This window comes from Vidua macroura, chromosome 16 (genome assembly GCF_024509145.1).
Source record: "Vidua macroura isolate BioBank_ID:100142 chromosome 16, ASM2450914v1, whole genome shotgun sequence".
In the NCBI taxonomy this organism is placed as follows: Eukaryota; Metazoa; Chordata; class Aves; order Passeriformes; family Viduidae; genus Vidua; species Vidua macroura.
This window is the reverse complement of record NC_071586.1, coordinates 6,363,914-6,388,841: the sequence shown is the minus strand read 5'-3', so window position 1 is coordinate 6,388,841 and position 24,928 is coordinate 6,363,914. Positions and strand designations below refer to the sequence as shown.

At 42.3% G+C, this 24,928-nt stretch overlaps 1 protein-coding gene across 3 annotated transcripts; it reads left to right on the top strand.

The window, feature by feature from the left end:
• The first annotated feature begins 1,454 nt into the window (after positions 1-1,454).
• Positions 1,455-23,330, top strand: EMP2 (epithelial membrane protein 2). 3 transcript variants are annotated; one of them, XM_053992260.1, is made up of 5 exons: positions 1,455-1,556; positions 15,770-15,881; positions 17,909-18,002; positions 19,334-19,480; positions 20,041-23,330. In XM_053992260.1, exons 2-5 carry the CDS (start codon positions 15,804-15,806, stop codon positions 20,223-20,225), a joined length of 504 nt encoding a protein of 167 aa, XP_053848235.1. In that variant the 5' UTR covers positions 1,455-1,556; positions 15,770-15,803; the 3' UTR covers positions 20,226-23,330. The 3 variants fall into 3 exon arrangements, with proteins under 3 accessions (XP_053848235.1, XP_053848233.1, XP_053848234.1); XM_053992258.1 differs by lacking the exon at positions 1,455-1,556 and adding an exon at positions 1,778-2,022; XM_053992259.1 differs by lacking the exon at positions 1,455-1,556 and adding an exon at positions 11,702-11,891.
• Positions 23,331-24,928: the final 1,598 nt, after the last annotated feature.

The following is a 24,928-nucleotide window of genomic DNA, read 5'->3' as shown; positions in this document are numbered from 1 at the left end:
TTTTAGCGAACACTGAAGACTGTTTATGACACTGGATATTCTTGTGTATGATCCTGAAGTGATTGTGAACACAAGATGTGTTTGGCAATTAAAACAGAGCTGAAGCTAATATCAGAGTGCAAAAGATACCATAAGAGATTACCATGCCACCAAATGCCATCCACCCTAGTTGAATTGCTTGCAGTGTTTGATAGAGCTGGTGATGCTTAGACTGACAAAGCAACGCTTTCATAGTGTTCCTATAATTCTGCTTTTTAAGCAAGACGTGAGATTCCCAACAGCTGTACAAGGGCACTAATGCTGCACTTCAGAAAAAAATGAAGGTGCAATGAAGTAGGGCCATGCTGCTAAGTTTTGAATAGTGACCAACACAGCGTTTTTGCTCAGCATAATAGTTGCTATTTGTGTAAAGACTCTAGGAATAGGGATGGCGTTGCTGGAATTCACTACAGTTCTAACAGAACAGGTAATCTCTAGGATTGGGAAACACCACTTATAAACTTGCATGTACAGTCTGAACCGAAAGAGTCATGGTCTGCTGGATTTTTAGGTAACACCCAAAACAAATGTTGACAGCAACTTGTGCAGAACTCTAATAGAGGGCAAGACACAAAAGAAAACTGTGTAAAGCAGACAGCTTGGTAATCACACGGGAACAGACAGATTTCCTCGCCAACATCACATCGTGGTAAGGGCAGGGGAGACCTTTTAGCCATCTGAGCAAGCAGAGAGCCTGTACCCACACCAAAACCTGCAAGGCAGCCAAAAAGCCGAATTGCGATCTTCAGCCTGCTTGAGTCACGGTAAATACCATCGCCCCGCTGACGAAGGCCATGTGAAAGCCAAGCTGGAAACGGGCAGAGCTGGTGCCTGATGTTTGCCACTGGCGATGGCGGCTGGTGAACCCTTCAGGAGAGCGGCGGGCGTGAGGCGCGGGCAGTGACCCCGCTCTCACCTGCGCTGCCCGGGGACGGCCTTATGAGCGCAGCTTTCCTCAGCTCTCCACACACACGTTTTTCTCCGTGACGAACAAGCCCAGGCAGCAGCGAGCCGAGCCTGGCACGCCGGGCTCCCGGCCAGGGCAGCTCTGCCCTAACAAGGTACTCGCTGCCGCCCGCGGCGGCCCCAGGCTCGTCCCCCAGCGGCGCCGCCGGCGGCCGGCGCCGCTCACCCCGTCCCGCCGGGGGCAGGGGCTCGGCCCGCCCTGGGCCGGGCGCTGAGGGGCGGGAGCGGGCCCCGCACGGCCGGCTGGAAATGGCGCCTTCCCGCCCCCCTTCCCGGGACGGGCTCTCCGCCGGGCGCGGCCGCCGCAGCTGTCCCGGCCGCTTTGGGAATCGCGGCTGCTTTCCCCCGCTATGGCTCCCGTGAGAGGGCTCCGCCCTGGGCCTCGCCCTGTCCCTCCCGGGAAAAGCCCTCGCCCAGCTACCATCGGGTAGCAGCCGTCCGTCCTTGCCCGCGGTGACGGGGGCACCGCCGCCCCTCGCTGTGCGCGGCTCCGCGGGACACGGTCCCGCCGCCTCCCGCTCTCGGTGCGGAGCGGTCACTCCTCCGGGAGGGTAAGCCCAGACGGAAGGCGGGGGCCGCCCGGGGAGCGGGTCGAGCGCCCGGCCGCTGACATCCCGTCCGCCGGGCTCGGCCCGCCCTGTCCGGGGGCCGGCGGGGGCAGCGCTGCGAGGACCGGCCCCGGCCGCGGGGGACGGCGGGCCGAACGCCCCCGGGGAGGGCCGGGCGGCGGCGCGCCTGGATGCCCGCCCGCCGCCGAGTGGGAACGGGCGGGGAAAGTTTCTCCTGCGCGCGCCCCGTCCGTCCGTCCGTCCCTCCCTCCGCGCCCGCACACTCTCGCAGGCACACACACACTCACACCCCTCTCCCGCCGCCAGCGGCCGGGGGGGCAGTTTTGAAAGCCCTTCTGGTTCCACACCCAGCCGCCGCTGACATCATTCCCACAGGAGGGCGGGCGGAGGCACCGCCGCCGCCGCCAGACGGTCGCAGCCCCGGAGAGCTGCCCGCCGGCCCGCGCCCGTGAGTAGCCTCGGCCGGGCGGGGGGCGCGGGGGGAGCGGGGCGGCGGCGGGGGGAGCGGGCAGCTTCGCCGGCCAGGGGAGGAAGAAACCCGTCAGAAATGGGGAAAAATTAAAAGCACGCGTTTGTTTACTACGAAGCACATTTCATTTCGGTGGCTGCGGTGCTGCGCCGTCGCTGGGCCGGCCGGAGAGAGCGGTCCCAGTCCCGTCGAGCCCCGGCCCCGCTCCTTCGCCCGGGGCGTTCGGGAGGCGGGCCGAGGGGCTCCTCGCCAGTGAGTCCAGGCTGGGCCAAGCCCGCGGAAAGTTCGCGTTCTTCACGGGGTAGTTTCTTTCTGTTCTTTTCTGTAATGAGCTCTCAGCGGAGTTCGCGTCTGTTGCAGTAACGTTATAGCAGCTCTTGGCAGCTTCTCCCCCAACAACAGTGGAAGGAAAATACACTTAGATGTAATTCAGTGCAGATTTCGATTTGTGAAGTTTCGGCCAGCATTAAACGTTTTTCAAACTGCAGTTTCACTCACGGGTGGTTTTTATCTATATGTAATGCCCTACTTACATTGGGGATGTTGTGTGCCAGGTGCTGGACAGGCAGCTCTCAGTATCATGGGTTGTCTGCAATATCGAGAATTTAAGAGGTCAGCTCCTTGTTTGGATATTTCTAGGAAGAACAGTACATGGCTCTCTGTTCCTTAGCAGGCTTATCCACAACTTGTTCTTACCCACAGAATGCTGCCATCAAGAAACCTGCAGTTCAGCCTCTCTTTTAATTTATTGGCAGGAATACTTTGTTCACATTGTGCAGGAAGGTCTTTTTTTTTCCCCTCCTCACAGCAGTTGGGAATAGTATGTAAATGATCAGTAATTATTGCTGTAGAGCATCTTAGCAGTATCCTCTGGCTTGATACAGGACTGTGAAGAAACCTACTACATAGCTGTGAAATACACATTGATTTTTTTGGCATTTTCTTTAGGAACTTTGGAAGTAAACAGCTATGGTTGGCTCATCATCAGAAAAACAAAATGTAGCTCTTTCTCTTCATTTACTTGCAGACTCTGTATATACAGTGCTGGTGTGTTAGCTATATAAAATAAGCTTTCTTGCCTGCCTGAGCAGATGTTTTCTCTATCAAATAAAAATAGTCTATAGTGACTCCTTTATCCAGACCTCCTCTTGGGTGTTGAAGGCTTTGCTGTCCATGTAGTTCAGGAAAGAGCTGTGAGGCTGGGCTGCTGGGACTGAGGTGCCGGGTGGCTGCAGGTGTGGGCAGGCAGGAATCCACACAAACGGTAGGGGACTGTTGGGCACGAGTTTCACTGCAATTCACGGGAATTGCAGTTTGCTGGAGAGTCCAGCAACACTTTTGTAAGAGAGTGTGTGACAAATGCCATCCTAAGGAATGCAGCTGGGGTACAGGTACTTGCCATGGCTGGTGAAATCAAAGTGGGAGTAGAAACAAAGGCATATGGTAAACATGGCCACCAGAAGCTGATATGACTTTATTCAGACTAAGATTTAAGGACTTCACCTTTACTTCAAAGGCACTGAAAGAACTCTTGCTGCTCTCTGAACCTCTTTGTGAACTTGTAGAGTTGAGTTAGGAAATAGACTGTTGGGATACCTGAGGGAAGATGCATCCTCCATGCAGAATAAAGATGCGTACAGATTGTATCACGCCAGCTGTGTGGCTGACAGGGATGTTACCAGGTAGCTGTCTGCCCAGCCAGGAATCCCTGCCTAGCCATCAACATCAACTGGAGTTGAAATGCAGCAATACCATGAAGGCTCTTAGGAGGTGATCAGTTTTTTGTTAGTATGCTCATTTGGGAAGAAAAACGGAGTGTTAAAATAATTTCAAATAAAAACAACATCCAATCAGTAGACAAGACACTACTGGTGTTGTATTCTTTCTTTGTGGCCTGGAAGGACTTCAGTCATAAACATACAAACAGTGTTGATTATGCTGTGGATTTGCCAGTGAGGAAAAACAGTTAGTTTTATTTGGTTACACAGATTTAAAACCTTATTAATAAAGGAAATTATTCAACAGACTGAGCAGGTCAAGACTGAAGGCTGCTGCAACATTATTATCTTAGACAAAGATTCTGGCTCAGTTCATAGATGCTGGAGTTATTGTTGCTGGCCAACATTGTTTAGCAGAAATGAACATCTCTATCTTACACTCACTTTCAGTTAATGCACTTGACCCCTCTTGATTTATTAGCATCTCCTGCTTCACAGTTGCCTTGTGTCTTTCTTTTACTTCTATTATTATGGTTTTTATATTGTTGTCTTGTTTGTCTCAAGGTTGTTTCCCATCTCAGGTTTGACATTCCTTCTGTGATTAGAAGAATGTTGTACTGATGAATCCCATATGGGTATTTAGAGAAGCAAGACCTTCCTGTACTTTTGCTAAGTATATTAGGTGTAGGCTGTCTCCTTTCATAATGCTGTTTCCCTGTCATTTAAAAATGGGATCAGTGGCAGCACAAGGAGACTCTTCCCATTTCACTTGAATATATTTTGATTTTCCACTGGCACTTCAGATTTGATTTGCCTTTTGAGCATCATGTAAGACATGACATCCCCACATAAATCAGGACAAGAATGTGTTTAATTAAAGAGATAAGTAGGTCTCTGGGGACAAGGTCTTTTATACTGCTAGTTGGCAGATGTACTTTCCAGGTCCTCCTCCATGTTCCTGTTGGAAGAAGACCCAGCAGAATGAGGCACTGTGTTGTACAGGAACTAATAAGAAAGAGATTTACTCTGAAGTGAAGCAAACATTGTATGTAAAATCCATGCGATACTTTAGCACAGCCAAATTTGAAAGTAGAAAGGAATGCACAGCTTTTATTGAAATCACACTGGTCTCAGAGGGAATGCAGGGGGAACATAAGCACAGCGCTGAGGAATTCCATTCATGGAGCTGTTCAGTGTTTGTTAGGGTTTGCTTGTTTTTTGGATGCTCAAAGCAAACCATGATCTTTGCAGTGGAGTTTCAGTTTTTGCTGTTTTTTTTGTTAAAAACTTTACTGTTTGAGAGAGTAGATAATTTCAGAAAATATATCTTACAAATGTCAGGTGATGCTTATGACTTCATTAGGAAGATAAGCATCATAATTATTAGAAAATAGATCTTGCTGGGTGAGACTCAAGAGAAAACTTGATGGCCTGAATTCATCCATCAAAGGAATTATTATTTCTCCACTGAATGGGGAAAATGTAATTACACCTTTTTATTTTGCTGGTGAAGTTTCATGGGCAGGTTTAATGATGGTATGTGCATGCCAGGTGAAGCCTCATAATTTGGGTGTGACCTTAAAATACAACCCTCTGGCTGTGTAGAGATCTTCACAGGAGTCTGTAGGTGGAGCAGAAAGTGGACTGACTCAAATACCCCTTAGAGATGGCTATAGGATATATATTTATGGTTTGCTTCACTGATTCTTAAACACTGTGCTATGTTTGGAATTGCATGGGCCGCAAACAGCCGAGGTGGGCAGTATGAACACTCCCTCAGCTGTCTAATGCAGGTGTTTAGTGCCCTGAAATAGATCAAAATTCTGGCCTTCTTCCAGACAGAAAGAGACCTTCCAAAGGCCCTGGATGTCTCTGCTGAGGTGCCAGGTGGGCTCTGCACATTCACCTGTTCCCCAGGGCTTGCAGTGCTCAGTCCGCTGAAGCAGCAAACCCACTGTTTAGTTCAAAGGCAGGAACAAACCCAAGTCCAGAGCCTGCAGAACAGTCTCTGAACAACTGAAGGGCTTGGCTGAGCCTGCCCATCTGTCAGGGTGCTTGGTGTGCCCTTACCTGGCACTGTGGCTGTGCAGTGACCCAGGCACTGTCCAGCCTGGTCAAGGTGCAGCTGCGAGGTAGGGCAAAGTGACCCAGGGGCTGAGGCCACTGGGCTGTTCCCATGGAGCAGCCAGTGTAGAAGAGCTGTGCACTGAGTGTGCTCAAACAAGGCATAGAAATCCTTCTACCTGGATTTGTAGAGTCCACATGGCAACTTTAATTGCACCAATTACAAATTATGGTATAAAAATTGCATTCTGGAGGTAGGCAGGGTATTCAGTGTAATCCTGTGCTACAGTGTTGCTGTTAAACAAAGTAGTAGTTGTGGAGAATTTAGGCTTTTTGTTTTATAACCAACTGTGGTACCACCAATAGAAATGTGTTTTCACACTCTTGATAGATGATGTGTAAACCCTGAAATAACTAAAACCAAAATTTCTCAACACAGAGCTAGTCAAAGCCAAATCAAAACAAGCAGTTTGAAAATTTTACAACAGTGAATGCAACACATTTAATTGCTAGCAATTTCCACAGAGCATCTGCCAAAGTTAAAACAATATCAGCTTTTATTTCTATGGAATTAAGTGCATTGCTTTCAATCTGGAAAGACAGACATTTTCTGCCTTTGTTTGTTGGTTAATTAGGTGGAACATCATAAATCACTCGAGCTGTTCTGTTGTATCTGGAATAATCTCTGGATAAGCAGCAGTCTGTAGTCAGTAGAGCCCAGGGTCTGAGGTTCACTCTGAATGATGTTAATGTATAGTCACCACTGCTGGTGTGCTTTTATTTTTTTCCTTTTCATTGACTGAGGACTCATTTTATCTGTCAACCTGATGTAAAGGTCTGGTATTTTACTTGGTCTGTCACTCCCTGCCCTGCCAAGGTATTGAACAGAGACACCCTCGACACTGAAATGTGTCCACACAGTGATTGAGCAGGGGTGAGGCCAGGCCACACCTCAGTTCAGCTGTTTGTTTCAGGAGCAGGTTCCCGGGAGGGTTCCCATAGCTTGAATAGCTTATTGGAACAGCCCTGTGTCATTGTCCCAGCTCCATGGAGCCGCTGCTTCCCTGAGCCAGAGCCAGAGGCAGGGCAGTGCCAGCAGGCTGCAAAGGGCTCTGTGCTTGCTGACCCCTGCCCTGGGGAGCTGGCAGGCACTGGTGGCCCTTAGCTGACCCTCAGACAAGGGGCACAGGCCGTGCTCACTCTTGGAAGCTTTGCTGCCCACCTGAGAAACAAAAGGTCCCTCCAAGCTGGCTGTGTCATGGTCAGCACGGTGTCACTGCACTGCCCAACAGCCTGCACTGCTGCCAGCACTGCCAGCAGCCCTTGGAGCCCAGCAGGGAGTTCAGCCGAGTGCCAAGGGCATGGGTATCATGCAAAAAGCCTGTTGTGAAATGCACAGAGACCTCAGTGAAGTTGTTGAGAGGCTTCACAGGAGAGCAGAGCTGCAGGGTCCTCTCAGGACAGTGGGTCTGTCACCCTGCTAGCACAGTCCCTGCATCACGGAAATCCTTTTGTGGAACTCTCTTTTTCCTGTGCTGTGGTGATTGTAAGGCTGTTCCCGAATGTGACAGCTCTAAGAGTTGTAATTTACATCCTAAATGTGCTCACACCTGATTTATAGCCATATATTTTCATCTCTAAGTTAAACAGTTCTTTTTCCTTCCATGTGTTTGCTGTTACCTGCAAGCAAGTATATCCCCATTCTGTCTTGATCTTTGAAAATGAGCAAGTGAGAATGAGACGTTCTTGTCTTGTTAAGCTTAGGAAAACAAACTTTAAGTACTTTTAGACCAGCAAGATTGTTAAGAAGGTTTTAATGTACACCACAACTTTGTTTATATTGAAGTGGTATCTGGTGCACAACAAGCAAACTAGCTGAACAGAGAGCATGCATTGAACATCTGAAATGATGCGTGCTTTCTTTAATTTTCTAAGAATACAGTTAAGCTCTACCCATACATACCTAAATTACAAACACTTTATAACATGTTTTGCACATGCCTTTCTGAAAGCTGACAGAATACATTTATGTTTTGTAAGAAACCAGAAACTGCAATACACAAGCAGTTACTTCTTTCAAATTACTGCTGGGTTTTCTCAAACAATATGTGCCCTTTGAGAAATCCCTTGAACCACGGGGTGTCCTTGATTAAAGACTGTTTTGTTAGCATTTGCCAAAGGCATATGATGCTCAGCATAAACTGAAGGTGGAAAAGTGGATGACTATGATGGGAATCAGAGATTAATTGCAACCCTTTTAGGTGTTACTTAGTAATATGTCAGCCTACCTTACACCACTGTGGGTTGTGTTGGGATTAGATGTAGATATAGAACATCTTAAATATGAGATTATTAATATCTAGTATGAAATTACAGTTACAACAAAAAGTGCTTTAGGGAAACATAAGAATGTGTAAAAGATTTACTTTTGAGGATGGTGTGATTTGTGCTGCTGGAGGAGGAAAAACATTCTCTTTCTGCTGACCACACAAAACCCTCTAAAAAGCAGTTTTGAGAAGATGAAGTCTTAAAGACTTTTATTCAAATATGTCTGTCTGTGTAGGCAGCTGACTTCTGTACCTGCTAAATTGTCTTCTCAGCATAGAGTGGCTAGTAATGTCTCTTCTAGATTTTGCTGGAGTATTTGAATACTTCTGTCTTGAAGTTTTTAAGCTTCAGGCTATTTTTTAGGATTTTCAGGTAAGCTGTCACAAGGCTTATTTTCCTGGTAAGTGACACTTCCCCACCCCACAACAGGGCATTATGTCCCTGCGTTCCCATAGGCCCTGCTGGTTTTCTTCTGCTGAGTCTGCCCACAAAGGCTTCATGGCAGAGTGACTTTCCTCTGCAGTGCCATAGTGAAAGGAGTGGTAGGGCAAGTCTAAACCCAGTCCAAACTTGTTTGCAAATAAATGACTGACAGAGTTACAGAAGTGGCAGCAATGCTGGCATCCCTAGGTCAAAATTTTATTAAAAGCATTCCTAAGAAATTAGAAACATCTGCTTCTTTTGGTCTCCATACTCAAAGCTAGCATGTTGCATTTTTGCTGCAATTTGCTTCTTGATTTTGTTTGGAAATGTATGGAACAGCAGGGTTAGAATTTCCTAGACTTTGGAGTTCTGGCTTGGTAGCATGGATCTAATGAGGAGGACAGGGTGAGAAGGGAGGAAGTCTGGAGATGATCTGCCAGACCCACTTGTAATCACAGTCTCTTTCACTTTTGGTAACTAGATGGGGTTTCTGAAGAGGGGACCAGATTTAGTGCTTATGAAGTTGCTTGAGAAAGAGCTGAAAGGGTGCTTGAGCATCCCCTCACACACAGGTGATAGGGAGGCCAGGCACATGAGCATGTTCACTCTAAGTCTGCTGTTGCTCAGGCAGTCCCACCAGTACCAACAGGATGGACAGACATCCAAACACTGTAAAAACAAAAGGTTTTATTAAGCTATAGGTGTACATTTGTATTAGTTGTGGTGCACACAAAGAGCAGACCTCAGGGCTTTGGTTGCAAGGCAAGATTTTCGGAAAGAAAACAGGAGAAAACTAGGTCATACTGTGTCTTGTGAGTTTCTCTCCAAGCCCCTGTATTTCACTATCAAAACACAGCAAGCTAACTACTGTAATTGTGCTGGAGGTTGCTGGGTCTTAACACAGCCTTCTGCAAAGGCACCAATAAATCTAGATCTGATAGGATGATACTACTTCATTTTCTGCCATTGTGTTATAAAAGCCATAAATGTTGTCATTCAAATGGAGCTCTAGAAAAGAGTGTGGATTAATTTTTTTCTGTATTAATTTTTTTTTTTTTTTTTGCTTTCATGCAGTGGTTGAGTGCAGGGAACTTTGGTCCATTTCCTTCTGATTTCCTTGCTTTGTGAGGAAGGACTTTGAAAAGCAGGTGGAAGTGTAAGTGAAAAGCTCTCTTCCTTCTACATAAAATAGGCACCACAAAGAGCTGTGGCTTGAGTGTGTTCTCAATTAAGCAAACAAAAAGAGCTGATGGTCTCTGTGCCGTCTAGGGGCTCACAGGACATGTAGCCCTCTTGATTCCAAAGCCAGAATCAAGCAGGGACCTGAAATGTTATTTCTTGTGGAACACACATTGTTCTTCATGCTTAGCTTTACACCAGGAAGAAATCGGGTGGGAGCCCATGTGCTGTGTAGACTGTTACTCGTACGTTGCATTTTCCTCCTGGGTCCCCATTCAGTATTGTAGAGGTGTAGTCAGAGCCTGCCAGCACTTCTTGGAGGTCTCCACACTGGCTGCAGAGACTGCTTGAAGGAGGACATTCAGTTTCTGTATTGACTCTTAGCTGGGTAACACCTGAGCATGAAAACAGGTCACAATTTTAATGTACACTTAAGTGTTGGTGTTCTCAACACTTAAGTTAAGACAATTAAATTAGCTCAGACAGAAGAAATAAAGAAACTGGAGAAAGTTGTTTCAGCTGGTGTAATTATTCTCTTGGTATTACATTTCCTGATTTTCTCGTCTTTTATGTTGTTGGATATTTAGACATTAGAGGATTGTTGAAATCCTCAAAGCTCTTGCTGGCTTAGGAGAAAGTCTGCTGTCTGAACTTCACTTTTGGTTCCAGTTCTGAGAATCATGGAAGAAAAACAGAACTTTTCATACTTGATAAAAGAAAAAAAAAAAAAAAGACGAAATTTAACAGTATCAGTCTGTTCTTCATAAACCAGGGAATTTTGTGCAAGTTTAGAGACAATGGTACAGACAAAATGAGCCAGCTTCTGAGTTCTCTGTCATGAGACACCATGAGATGTGGCACAAGAGCTCTGAGCAAAACATGTAAATCCAAACAACTTATGATGATCACAAGATGACAGATTTCTCATGCTACAAGTATACAGACTTTTTCTTCTAAATTCACATTTTCAGACTTAATTATAGCACTGAGGGGCAGAAGAATTGATAATTAAGGTTTGCTTTGATTCAGTTTTATACCAGTGACCTCAAGAAGATTCAACTGAACTGAATGCTTATTGATGGCCTAAAGACCTGCTGTTCTTGTTGAAATGAAACATCTCAGTGCAGAGAGCTGCAGGTATGGTAACTTGTTTAGCAGGATCCTCTGCCCCTTGTTTTAGGTGTGTCTTTTCAGCACACTAAATGTGGGTGTTGAGAGTCTGCACACCCCCAGCCTCGGTCTGTGCAGAGCAGGAGCTGTTCTGCAGAGATTTCACCGTGTTTCTAAGGGTGTGAACCAGGATTGTCTGTGTGGAAGATTTCTCAGACATGGGCTCAGATGAAGATGATAAAAACCCCTGACTTGGTCTTAAGGGACTGAGGGCAGCAGCCAGTGTTGGAGGGTAAGCTTCAGCCTTTCCAATGCAAATGAGCCCAGGATAAACACTCTGCACTATGTATTGCTGGTTGCAAAAATTGAGTATGCACAAACATGAGAAACAGCCTGGCAGCAGAGTTGAACTGCATGGGAGGAAAGGAGAGCGTTTGTTGTGGAGATGACATCTGGGTTGGAAAGTAGTGATAGAACTTCTATTAAGAACTGTCAAAGACTGTTTCCATTTTTACTTGCTTGCTGTACTAAACAGCAGAAAAAACATAAATAGTCATGTTTCTTTATACTGATGGACATTAAAGATAAATTTTATCTTGGAGATAAACTGAGGCTTTTCTGCAGGGGATGTGTTTTTGTGTGTGATATGACATAGGGAGACAATCCAGTTTTGAAACACTACAGTTCAGAACTGTTAGAAACCCTGGCCTAGATACCTTTAGTGTGCAATTCTGTGGTGGTTGTAGTGTCTTATCCTGTATAAACATACTTGTCTCTGCATGTCCAGGAGATTGTAGCAGAGGCCCTTCTTAGCCACTTCTAAAGTTCACCAGGCTCTCTCCCATGGCAAGTGCAAACTACTGATTCCAAAAGTCTGCATTACTGAAGAGATTCAAGGGAAGTGTGACTGCTGCATTTATCCTCCCCATGCAAAATGAAGTAGCACTGGAGCATTACTTCTGCACTAATTGAAAAAAAAATACGTGTTCTTGCTATAACTGGACTTCTGTTTTCAATGTGTTTACTGTAAGTATCCTGCAACTTAACAGCATTTGTGGAAACTTTATTACCACAGCAAATCTGGGTGTGTTCAGTGGGATTCCTATAACTTACTTTTTCTAGATCCAGTGGCAGTCTGCACTTGTAGCTCAGCAGTATCTGTCCACTTCTGTCTTACACCATACCTTATGAAGTGGTATTAAATGCTGAGGCTTGCAATTGAAGGAATTCATGTCGACATCCAATGTCATCCTTACTGTAACCCCTGAATCTGTTTTTAATGTCACATGTGATGAGCTAAGTCAAATATTATGTTCTCTTTTGTCAGAGCTTTGCTGGAGATTAGTACAGGGAGGTTCCTGAAATAGCTACAGATTGACAGGAGAGCTGAGCTGGAAGGAGCCTCTGGAGGTCTCTAGTGCAGACTCTGGCTCCAAGCAGGGGGTTAGATCAGGACGTTCTGGGCCTTGCTTCAGTCAAGTCAGGAAGATGTCCAAGAATGGAGATCCCACAGCCTCATGGGCCCTGTTCCAGTACTTAACCATGCTCATTGAATATAATTAATACTTTTTGCACAATTGGAATATTCCTTGTTGTAACTTGTAACTGTTGCCTGTAGTCTTTTCATCACGTACTTCTGAGAAGAGTGGCTCCATCACAGTAAGTGTAGTGTGTCCAAAAAGCTTTTCTCATATATTTGTGTGTGTGTAAAAACTATTAAAAGAATTCAAGTCACTTTGAGGAATGACGAACAATATCTGTTGAATCATCTCAGTTTGTATCCATGCCTAAAGGCAGTGCACTTTAAATTCATGAACACCTTGACCTGAGAGCATGGTGTGTTTCAACTGCAAATGAGAGAAGGTGAAAAATCACTGCCCAGGAAACAGTTCATGGTAAATAAGAAAAGGAATAAAGCTAGTGTGCAGAATAGGATGTTACCAAAGTGTTTGATTACATTAGTACATTAATACATTAGTAAAATAAGAATTCTGAATGTTAATGCAAAGGCTACTCTGTAGCTGTGTCCTTCCCTTGTTCATAGGGAGAGGAACGGAGCTGCCAGCTGCCAGGAGAGGTTCCCAGGCAGGCTGTCCTCAGAGGACTGGGGAAGGAAGAGCTTCTTCCTGCGGCAGTGGAAGAATCTTGAGTCTGTACAGTAAGGTTTTGAATTTTACGGAGTGGAGAAGGACTAGTAGTTCTTTCTGAGAGATGAAATCCAGAATTTCTGCCTAGAGAGGGATGCAGATTCTGTAGCAGCATCTGCAGTGTTGCTGGCCGCATCTTGGAAGAGGGGAGCTGCTCTTCGCTTTCTGCCCACAAATCACAGAGAGTTTCTCTGGAAAACCTTACTCCCTTCATTATTCATTGTGCAGGCTGGGATGAACCACAGAAACTCCTGAGTCTCCATGGGAAGGGAAAGTTTGTAAGAGTGATTGAGGTCTGTGCACTTCTGGGATCCTGCTCAGGCATGACAGATTGGATAACCAGTTCTTGTTGTCTTTTCCTGGTATTAATTACTTGGAAATGGTCTGTCTCCTTCTTTTTCCCCAGTGTATTTAATTCCTGTCTCCATGTGTCATTGTTTAGCACTGTGTGCACAGAAGTTGTAGCAGCTTGTGAAGGGAGCAGTTGCCAGCAAGGCAGGATGGGGAATCTATAGATGGTTGTTAGGAAGGGTCTTCAAAAAAGAAATGTCAGAACCATCAGACCTTTCTTACTGCCTTTATTTATTTATTTTTTTTTTTGGTAAAGATGAAACAAAAATCTCTTTCATTTAATATTGGCTTTATTTGGGTAAAACAAAAAATGTAATCTTCTCACCAGCCGTACATGTTCATCTGTCCTGTCTGAAACACTTTTCTTTATGGCTGAAAACAGTAAAACAAAACCATTCACTTGATTGAAGATAAAGTTCTTCTGTGCTGGCAAGTCTTGCTTTTGCAAGATTGGTTTTAATTAGGTTACATTTTTTGGTCTCTCTTACTTTATATTACTTCATGTAATAAGATTAAATTGTGTTGTTATTCTTAAAAGAATAGTGAGTACAATTTGGTTCTCTCCTTACATGGCAGATGATTGTTGCATTATTGAATGCTTAGATACCATCTGTGCAAGCAATGAACCTCAGGAAAAAAACCAGCCACAAGACAAGAGGGTGCTGTGCAAAGACTGGAATATATCACAATGAAAATATTTTGATGTGGCATTATACGAACCCACAAAATATCTTCTTTTCCTGTCTTCTTCCTTTCATTCAAGCAAGGCTTGATAGAGAACCATGAATGATATTTCTAGAAGTGGAACTGGATTCAGAGGACCTTGAGTCACACAGTAGAATCACCTCATTGGAGGAAATTCCCACTTTCTGTTCTTCCTTGTGGCTGGGAAGGCAGAGTTTAACAGAGAGGAAATGGGAAGGAATACACACTAGAGTAGCTGCTTTTCCAATTTTAGGGTTTAACTCAGCTTTCCCACTCAGTCATTCTGATTAGATGCCGATATAAGGCTAACCCCTTTTTTTTTGGAAAAGCACATCAATGCTATATGCCTTTGAGCTTGTTATAACTCTGTACTTCAGTGGAGATGGAGAGGATTATTCTGGAACTCCTGGTCTCTATTCACTGAATTATTATGCTGTCAATTATCTTTTTGTTAAAGTTTTGCAGAGTAGTTATTATTTGCCCTGATGAGAGTGCCAGTGGAGCTGCTTTGAAAATGCTGTCACAGTAGTCCTTTTCTTTGGTTAAATTATTCATGTGGTTCATGATTTCTGTAAATGGCAGAAGGAGAGAGGGGGTTAAACATGATAAAAATAATGGAAGTCTTAAAATACATAACTGCCCTTTCTTCTGGATATTTACTGTGGTATGTGAGTAGCATCTTTTGACATCATAGAATGTGTCCAAAGCAAAGGGAGAAATATGCATTAGTGTACTGAGGAGTGACAACATGCAGATGATGTACAGAGTGGTGCACCTTAACTGCAAAGATCTGCAAGACTGCAAATTCCTTGTAGCATATATTAATTGGCAAGAATTTCTGGCCAAAAGAAAATAGATATGTCAAGCAATTGCATTTTTCTGTGTATTAGTAGCAGTAATTTTCCCTAATTTATTTGTTATGTGCCCACAGATCTCCTGGGGATTCCAGTTTAATACAGTTTCTGATTCTCTTGTATATAAGAACATACTTTTTTTCATGTCAGATGTGACATTTCAATAGGTGGGTTAGGTAGCCTACAGAGAGTATTAAGTGACTGAACATAAAATAGCTAACTGGATTTTTATGTAACTAATGGGTTTATTCAGCCCTACCAGTGGGAGCAATACATTGAAGAAAATGGTAGTTCTTAGTCATTATTCAATGGATAAAACTTAAAATTTATGAATGTAAAAACTTAAAATGTATGAACAAAGGACGTGAGGCCTAAGGTACAACATAGCTTACTAAATCTAGGAGGTAGTTCTTGGTGCACTTAATTTTGTTCTACAAGCATCCTTTTGAAATCTGGTTCTTCCTTCTTTGGAAGGATGGTTGAAACAAGACCTTACTGCAGTCAGTGGAAATATTTTCATCACTGCACATGAGGCTGTAATTTGAAATGCACTTCTCTAGAAGTCGATGTGAGGGAGTCTTCCATCCTTGCACACAGAATGAAACTTCTTTGTATGTTTATTCACTGCAGCCATCATGCTGGAACGTTGCAAAATGCAGCTTTTGGCTTCATTTCAAGTTGTGATTCATTTTAACACCTATGATGCCAGTTAAGTATCTGCAGAGATAAAACATGTGCTGTGGACTCCAACTGCATCTGATGTTCTGGTCTCTAACAGCACCAGAACTGCAGGTTGATGCACTGACAGCTCTTAAAGATTGTTTATATACTTTCTTTTGTTCAACAGATTTAACTCAGCCTAAAGCCTCCCCAGAGCAAGGATGCTGATTCTCTTGGCCTTCATTATCGTGTTTCACATAACCTCAGCAGCGCTGCTGTTCATCTCAACTATCGACAATGTAAGTGTCACTTCTTCTCATTGTCTCTCAAACATACTGGGATTTCTTTGCTTCATAAAAATTGAGTTTTTCTTCTCTAGCCTTCATCCTTGATTACTGAGAGGACCTAAGTTTGTTAGGCACACTGGTGTCCTAAGACCTTTCTGTAACAAGAATGCCTTGGGTATGCATGTTGCTGGTGGATAAGGCTGTCCATGGCATCATGTTGTGAGCTCAAGGCAGCAGATCCTCTCCCCTGGGAGACACTTGACCAGGGAGGATATTTACAGGATGGAGCTCTGGGATTTGATTCAGCTGCATATGAAGCAGAGAGGGGTGGAATATCCACTGTCCTTTTGTGTCAAGTACCTGAAGTCAAACAGCTGGTGATGAATGTGTGGAGATAATTTCAGTCAAGGTATGCTTTGCCTCACAAGTGTTTGTCTAAGATGCCCAGTTAAATCATGAGAGACACCATGAAAGTATCTGTGTCCATTAAGTTAAAGTAGCTTCAGCCCAAAGCTTTAGAATATTTTATGTTGCATTGTTTTCAAATTCCCATTTTTGTGAACAAAAAGAATTTACCCTCCAATATTTATATCTAGCTTTTAATGGAATTCTCCATTTTCCAAAACAGCCCACTATCCTGATCAGAACTCTGTGCACTGGAATCTGTCTATGAGGTCTGATGCATGTAGAGGCTTTTGATATTAAAACATTTTCTGCTGAAAATACTGTTTAGTGAAGACCATGCTCTAAGTGAAATTTTGTGTTACCCACAACTTTTTATTGCAAAAGTGTACAAACTCAGGTGTTAGATTTTAGTCAGCTGGTTGATTGTTCCATGGAAGTAGGTCATTATTTGAGCACTAGAGCAGGTTGTCTTACCCTGTTCCTTTGAATATTTAAAAAGTAAAGACAGTGGGCAAAGCAACCTAATCTTATTTCAAATCTGCTACACACAACCCAAATAACTACAGAAATAAAAGTCTATGCACTCTGCTTTGTGTCATTAGCTACTTTTGAACAATTAAAAACTTAAACTGTACAGCCATTTTCTATTAGATTTTATATTATGTATCTGTATATTATATAGAGCTCAGAGCTGAAAAATAACATATTGAACTTGCACTGTAAAATCCAAATGAATGGCATTCTGAGAAAGTAATTCTTTTTCTTAAAACACAGTGTTCTGTTTATCCATACGCCTAGTACCATAATATTTTGTAGTTTTAACTGCAGTATTGTTTGCAAAGCTGCACAGTAAGCTCTGAGGCTTCTGGAATGTCTGTTTAAGCAGCAGATCCTACCAGGAATCGTATTTAAAAGTCACATTTTGTGCAGCTCTAGTCAAAACAAAGGCCTGGGTAGCTATTGGAATGGGAATAGGTTTCCTGAGGAAATGCCACTTGGGAATGCTTGTCATTTTCCAGGCGACTGTAAAAATCTGCTCAGATGCTGCAGTACCATTTTGCCTTGAATGTTTAAACCTCAAAATAGAAATACCACAGGAGGATCTTAATTTGTCAGCCATTAACAGACAGATGCCATAGTGTACCTCAGCACAGCTGCATTGCATTGAGATTGATCACTTCAGTGGCAGGAACCAGAACATCTGTAAAGGACTTCTTCTTCACAGGTGATGCTATTTCCTGCAAATTAGCAAATGCTGTTCCTTCAGAGGTGTGCATCCTAAACAGGGTCTGGGTGAACAAAGCACATCTTGTCTAGGTGTCTCAAGGAGTGAGTAATCACTGACTACACAAAATTTCTGCCCTACCAGTGCAAATCCCTTGTGCTTTGGGATGTTTAAGATGCCATTACCTACTTCACAGAGGTCTGAAGTGAAAATGACATGGATAATTATATAACCTTTATTCTGAAATGCCATGAGAGCTCACGTTTCATTTGAGTGGTTGAGTATCAAAAATGAACAGAAAATTATTACAGCTGATGTGTCTGATCAGTAGACACTTGGACAACAAAGGAGTTTTGTGGGTTTTGTTTGTTTTTTCTTCCTGTAAGAGCCCTTTACTTTTATTTTGCAGGCCTGGTGGGTGGGAGATAACTTTTCTGCAGACGTGTGGAGAGTGTGTACCACGAATACGAGCACCTGTATGGCTATCACTGATGAGTTCAATGGTGAGTGTCCCTCCAGGCCTGTGTCTGTGTTCCTTCAGCAGATCTGATGAAACTGCTATGAAATTTACAGGGACAAGTTTTATAGTTCTTCAAAAATCTGCATGTCCTAACTAGGCAGGTCTTCTAAAAACTTTAATATTGGTTTTTCATTTTGGAAAAGCAACTGTTCTAACAGTTTCTGTGAGAGGAAAGCAGAAGGAACTGTCTTGTGCACTTAGGAGACCAATGCAAGAGAGTAAACACAAACTGCTTATAATGACTGCTAACAAGTTCTTAAAAAATTAGATAAAAACAGTGAAGTAATCTGAAGTGATAGAATGTGCCTCAGACTTGAACTTGCAGAGAAGAACCTAAAAATACTGACTGTGTACAAGAATGGGGGAAAAAGTAGAAGAAAACACAAGCTGGAGTTTGGACAAAGAAGTCCTAATATACAGCCTAGAGTAATAACCTGCTTTACAAAAATTGAAAGTATTCTCAAATGTTCTATTTATTTCTCGACTTCCAATCTGTGAGTACATTTAAGAGGTAAATAATTTGAAGAACTGTGTACCCATGAAGTAATTTTGTTTTCCTAGCATCAGGGCCTGTAATGTGCAGTGAGGCGATGTGCTCCACACAGGCTATCTCAACTAAGCTGGATTTAAGGGTGTGCATTTGTTCTTGGTATTACTGTGTGTCACTGCAGTCAGGTGCCCACCCTGGGGAGATGAGGAGTGGCTGAGGTGTGTCTGCTGCTCAGAGCTCCTGCCTGCAGCGTGGCTGTGCTGGAGGAGAGGGGCCACGGCAGCTCAGCTGGTTGGCCCAGCTTGGCTACAGTGGGGCTGCAGATTTGCACAGAGCAGCTGCACGTGGTTAGAAAAGTATTGGTTACTTTAGCTCCCAGTTACAGGGAAGTAATGGACAGGATGAAAAAGCTGAATGAGAGGAATCTTTAGTGCCAAGGGTGGGTATCCTGTCTGGTTGCACCTTCCTGAACAGAGCTGTCTCCAGGTCTGGTGGGCGGCTGGGGTCTGCATTTGGAAGCTGTTTGGGACAGCTGGCAGTTTCACTGTGCTTCTAGGACATCGATGGCAGCAAAGGGTGAAGTGTGGCAGAAGTCTCTTCAGTGTTTTCACTCAGTTTGATGAGAAGCTTCTAGAAGTCTTTAAGCCACCGGCTGTGTCAACACCAAGGAAGCAGAGGAGAATCAGCCTCTGCCATGCACACACAACTGCTTTGCTGCATCTGCTGAACTCCTACTTACAGAACATGGCTCTGCCCCTTTACTCCTTGCAGGAGAAGACAAAGAGAGAAACGATTTTTTAATCAAGGGTACTTTGTTTTTGCAGAGTATCAATCAATTCAGGCTGTTCAGGCCACCATGATCCTGTCTACGATTTTCTGCTGCGTGGCATTTCTGGTTTTCATTCTTCAACTCTTCCGTCTAAAGCAAGGAGAAAGATTTGTGTTAACCTCTGTTATCCAGCTCCTGTCATGTGAGTGATTTTTCAATGCTTTTGACTTCAATGATATTTGTGTGAAAGTAGGAAAGCAGGAAAAGGTTTAAAAAAGAATGAACTGCATGAGAACTCTGTAGTGCTCTTGAGGCCATAATTTATCCTTCATAATTGTTTAAACAGTGAGCTGTACCATTCTGTAATATATAGGCAGTTAAAACATGGATGCCATCACTGCTCAGGATAAAGTAATTTAAACTTTGAAGGGAAAGAATTTGATATTCTGAACTTCTTGAACACACTGAATAACTCTCTAATTGTTACAGGCAAGCACTCCTTTTTTTGTCAGTCTTAAAAACTACCCAGATGTTCAGAATCATTTTCTGTTCACTGCAAATGACATAGAAACACAACAGCACTTCAAATTTAAAGCCTGCCAAATAAACTGAAAATACGTCTTGAAAAGCTTCCAGGTTAGTTTGAGGATGGAAAATGAGCATCTGCAAAGAAAGGACATTGGTGGAAGCTGCTGACAGAATAGATGTGTGTACTGATAATGTTTTAAGATGCTGACATTTATTATTTTCTTTCTCCTGCAGGTCTGTGTGTTATGATTGCAGCTTCCATTTACACAGACAGGCACGAAGAACTGCACCAGAGCCGTGGATATGTAATGGAAGTTTCCAGAGGCCAATATGGCTATTCCTTTGTCTTAGCCTGGATTGCCTTTGCCTTTACCCTGATCAGTGGAGTGATGTACTTAGTATTAAGGAAGCGTAAATAAATGTCAGCACCTAGTTATTTCTGTCACTGCAGTACAAAACCAAATTCCAGTAACCATTTTGTATATAATCATTTACATGGTTTTGTAGTAAAGGTATTGTTTCTCTAAAAATGTACTGTGTTCTTGATATGAAATAGAATTTAAAAAAAAAAAAAAAGAAGGCAGGTGAAATGAAATGCCTGGCACCTCCAGGTCAGGGGTCGGAGCAAGACAGAGACAAGTTGTTTCTTTTACATATTTCATCATCATAAATGGTTTTCCTTTATTAGACATTAACAGTTTGTTCCTGGCCTCTAGTAGATTACAAATAAAGCCCGTACAAATTAATTTGTAACCAATATACTAACTATATTCCTGGACCAGATATATCTCTTTGAAATATGTTAAATATAAGGGTGTGTAAAAAAACGAGGCCCAGATGATGATGAAAAAGCAAACAATTCTAAAGCCCAAAGCTGCACTCAGAGCGTCTGCCCTGGCGCAGGACCAGTGTTCTGCTCTTTATAATGTGCAGTAAGTGTCATCAAGTTTTTATTAAAACCACTTGCTTTGCAAAAGTAAACAAGTCCTTTTTGTACTCCAACAAATGTTTCTCTTGATTGTCTTTCACATTTAATTTAAACACACAGAGCCTTTGGTGGGAGCACTTATCAGCCAATTCCCTGTTCAGCCTGGGCCCAGCACAGCTGGGGCAGTGAGGAACTCCCTGCCCCAGTCCTGAATCCCTTCAGCTTAGCCTTGGGCAGCCTTCCTGGGAGGGAGAAAAGGGAAGCAGAAAAGCATTACTGGGCCTACATCTGCAGATATCTAAGCAGACTAGTGATCAAGCAATGCCAAATTTAGGTTTTTACAGCCTAACTCAACATGTTTATCACACTGGGCTTTTATCATGTAGTGATTTCATGGTTAATGTGTCCTGTACAAAAGCATTCCCCGAGTCTGCCCATTAGGAAATTGGCTTTAAAAAATTTATTTTAAATTCCTTTGTGGATTTTACAGGAAGTAAACACTGCTACTAAACAAATCAGAGTGCAATTGCTATGCTTAAGAATTCCAGGATAGGTTTCAAGATAAAATGATTTGGTGGTTTTTATTTTTCAGAAATTTTGTGAGCTAAATCTTTGCTCTAATACCAGGCTTAACTGCTCAGCAGTGTAATACTGGATTTGCTGATGGTGATTTTGGAGATCAGTGTGAAGAATGAATGAAGCAGACTGTCCTGGTTAGTCACAGCTTTGATGCGTAAATACAGATTTGACTTTTGAAAAGTTCTAACCATTTATTTATTTATTTCATACTCACTACAGCTGGTCCAATAGGCAGTATAAAAGTAAACAGGTTTTGAATGAGGTATTACACTTAAAGGAGAACAAATTCAGTATCATAAGGCAGTGTAGCTCTAGAGAAGTTAATAATTATTACATTAGATGTCAGATAATGAAATTTTATCTGATTTCTTCAGATTTATCCTTGATTTATCACAAAGTAAAAGTTCAGGTGCATAGCTTTTTAGGAACTGTCTCCAGCATGAGTGACAGATCATGTAGCTCATCTTCATTCCCTCAACATCCTATAATGCTTTGGCATGTGCTGCTTGTCTTTTGGGAGCAAAGAAATCCCAATAAGACTGTTAAAAAATTAGGATGAGCAAGCAGGACATCACAGTAAAAGTAATAATAATAGTTAAAAACGCACATCAGTTTCAAGAAAAGGGATTCTCCCCAGTCTAGCATCATGCTAGTATTTAGTCAGGTTTTATTTTCCTCTTAGTGGGAGTGCTCTGAATTTCAAGAATCATTACCCTACTTTTTAAAAAAGTGTTTCTATAATTTGCTGAATACATTTCAGGTTCAAAACTTGAGTTTTTGCTAGCAAGCAGAATTTGTCTTAAATAGATGCAGGTTTAAGAATGAAAGTAGATAGACTGTTAGCTAGGCATTTTGCTCCATTTATTAAAACATGAAACAATAAGGGAAATTTTTAAGCAAATACTAGATGACAGTCCTGAAGCTTTTACGCCACTGACTTGCAGAGATGCTTCAGTTTCTTGCCTTGATAATGCTCAGGTCATTTGTAGAGCAAATATTTAAAATAAAGATGTAGATGAACACAGTTTAATTCCACAGTAAATGCTCTGTCCCTTTAATAAAGTGAGAAGCACACACACAACAAACACTCTGATGCACAACACCTCCACTTGTGTACAAACACCAGCACATGCATGATGCCACACAGAAGAGATAGGAATGTTCTGCACAACAAGTGAACAAATACCAAATCAGTCTGAACTAGAGTTTGAGCAGGACAAACATATTTTAGGGTTTTTTTCCTACCTTATATGCCTTTAAAATATACCATTTTCTATACTCTATATATTCTGAAAATGTACATGAAAATAAAGTTAAAACAAATTCTTGTACTGTATTAGCAAACTCAATACATTTAGTAATCTGACCTTGTCTTTAAGCTTGGGATATATTTACACAATGTTGGATGAGAAATAGTTGAGTATTTGTGTGAACAGGTGAAATTAAATTCTTCCTGCCTGTAGTAGAACCAGAAGCTGATTATTTTGTCCTTTGTTGAAGACTTTTCAGGGTAAGCAGAGAAAATATTAGTGTACTGAACTTTTAAATGTATGGTGTCAAAAGAATGTCTTGAGTAATGCAAGAACCACTGATGCTCTGAGGAGTTATTACCTATAAGGTCTTTTTTTTTTTTTTTCCATCATTTGCAGAAACAGTCATATATTTTAAGATGAGGTTGAGTGCCTTGACCATAAGAACAAATAATGTGAGAAACAAGCCTTCTGTATCTGCTCTGGTCCATGCTTTGGATTTGCAAATCACACAGCACACTTGGGTTTGTACAGATCCATTCAAAACACTCCCCCAACTCCGCAGAAATAATTTCCCAAACCCCATAAAAATTCTCCTTTGTAATCATAATGAATAAAAGGGAAAAGTCTCAATTATTAAAATATTTACTATCAGCCGTGAACCTACCTTTTATGTTTTTCACCCAGCAAGTAATCATCTGCAGCACAGGAAACACTCTTGGAAAAACAATCTATAATATTTATGTCAAATATATTTTTTAAATGTTTGTTTTTATTTATGTTTTCTGTTCAGAACAAGAGATGGGCATTACTTTGCTATACTGTGTCTTTGAAAAGTATTGTAGGTGATAGGATCTGTGCTGCTTAGACATTAACTAGTTTTTTACCCCAGCTACATCAACAATTAATTTTATGTGGTTCTTAATGTGTTTAAAATAATGGAGGGACTGCTTGACTTCTTATCTTCAGCATCGTGGAAGTTTGTGGCGTTTAACTAAACAGACCAAAGAAAATAATTCTTCCTGTAATTCCTAAAGACAGGAATAAGGTGAGCCACTCCCTTTCCAAACACTAAAGACAACTAAGAATCCTAAAATCATTGAAATAAAATAATGAAGCTGAAAATTTTATTATATTTTTATTTCTTTTATATGTGCAATAATCCCCTCTGAAGTAATAAGATGAAAGAAAATGAAATGTGGAAGTAAAGCTTTAAAATAGTTTTAAAAAGAAGACTTCTGTTTTCAAGGCTGTAGAATCAAGCTTACAGAATTAATGGAGTAACATAACAGACTGTAACAAGTCTGTTACAGTAAGAAACATGAAGTTAATACTGTCTGCTTTGACATGAAACTCCCTGCAAGTCTAGTACTTAGCAGCAGTAGCAGGCATTGGTAAGGTACTCTGAGTCTCCTAAAGGGTTTTTAAGCAGTTATAGATTGCATTGTTACCAAATGGTTTATCATATCCAAATGGATCTTCTCATTCAATGAGAAGATCCACAAAGTAACTTTTCTGGGGATGATAACCTGTGATAAACAGCAAGGCACTGGAAGTAGCAAAGCCTTTACTTGCCTGTTTTCTTCCAGACTGAAGCAGAATTACTACAAAGGTTTTAATGGAGCAGACACAGGTGATAACTGCATAGGGAAGCAGTTCGGATCAATTTCTGTAAGGGTCCATGACAGTCCAATTCCCCTTGGGTTTTGTCATAAGCCTGTTTTAGTTTTGGGATTCTGAGAAGGGTCTTTGAACCCTTCAGGAACCACTGCACAAAGAAGGATCCTTGGCAAGGTGTGGATACCTGGAGCAGACTGGCTGCCTATTGCCTGGAAGTCTAGGCACTGGGACAAAACCAGCTGTTAGTGCACCAACAAAAATAAGCCACTCACACTACTTTATAGTCATACTAATTTAACGTCATTTAAATCTAGAAATCTTCATTTAAATCTGTAAGCTGAATTGCTGCTGTCTGTACAGTTTCCATACTAAGACTTCCTGACATTCATGAATTCATATTCAGCATCTTGTTCACCTTTGGTTTCTGTCTGTCCAGTTGGGTTTGCCCAAGGTAGAAAACCCTCCTGATGCACCAGCAGTAGTAACTTACATCACCTTGTGCTATCAAAAGGAGGGCTGAGGAAATTCCCATTGCATTCAGAGGGTATTTGTTTATCTTGGATCACTACTGCACTAACTGAATTTCTAAAGGAAAGTGTTCTTTTTAATCCTTCCAAAAAAATTTAGCCAAAATGTCAAAAAGCTGTGCATGTACTTAGTTACTTAAAGTTTTTAAGACAGGTTTACATTGCACAGATGAGTAAAACTGCAGGTGCCTTAATGAAATGAAACTGCTGTGATAAAT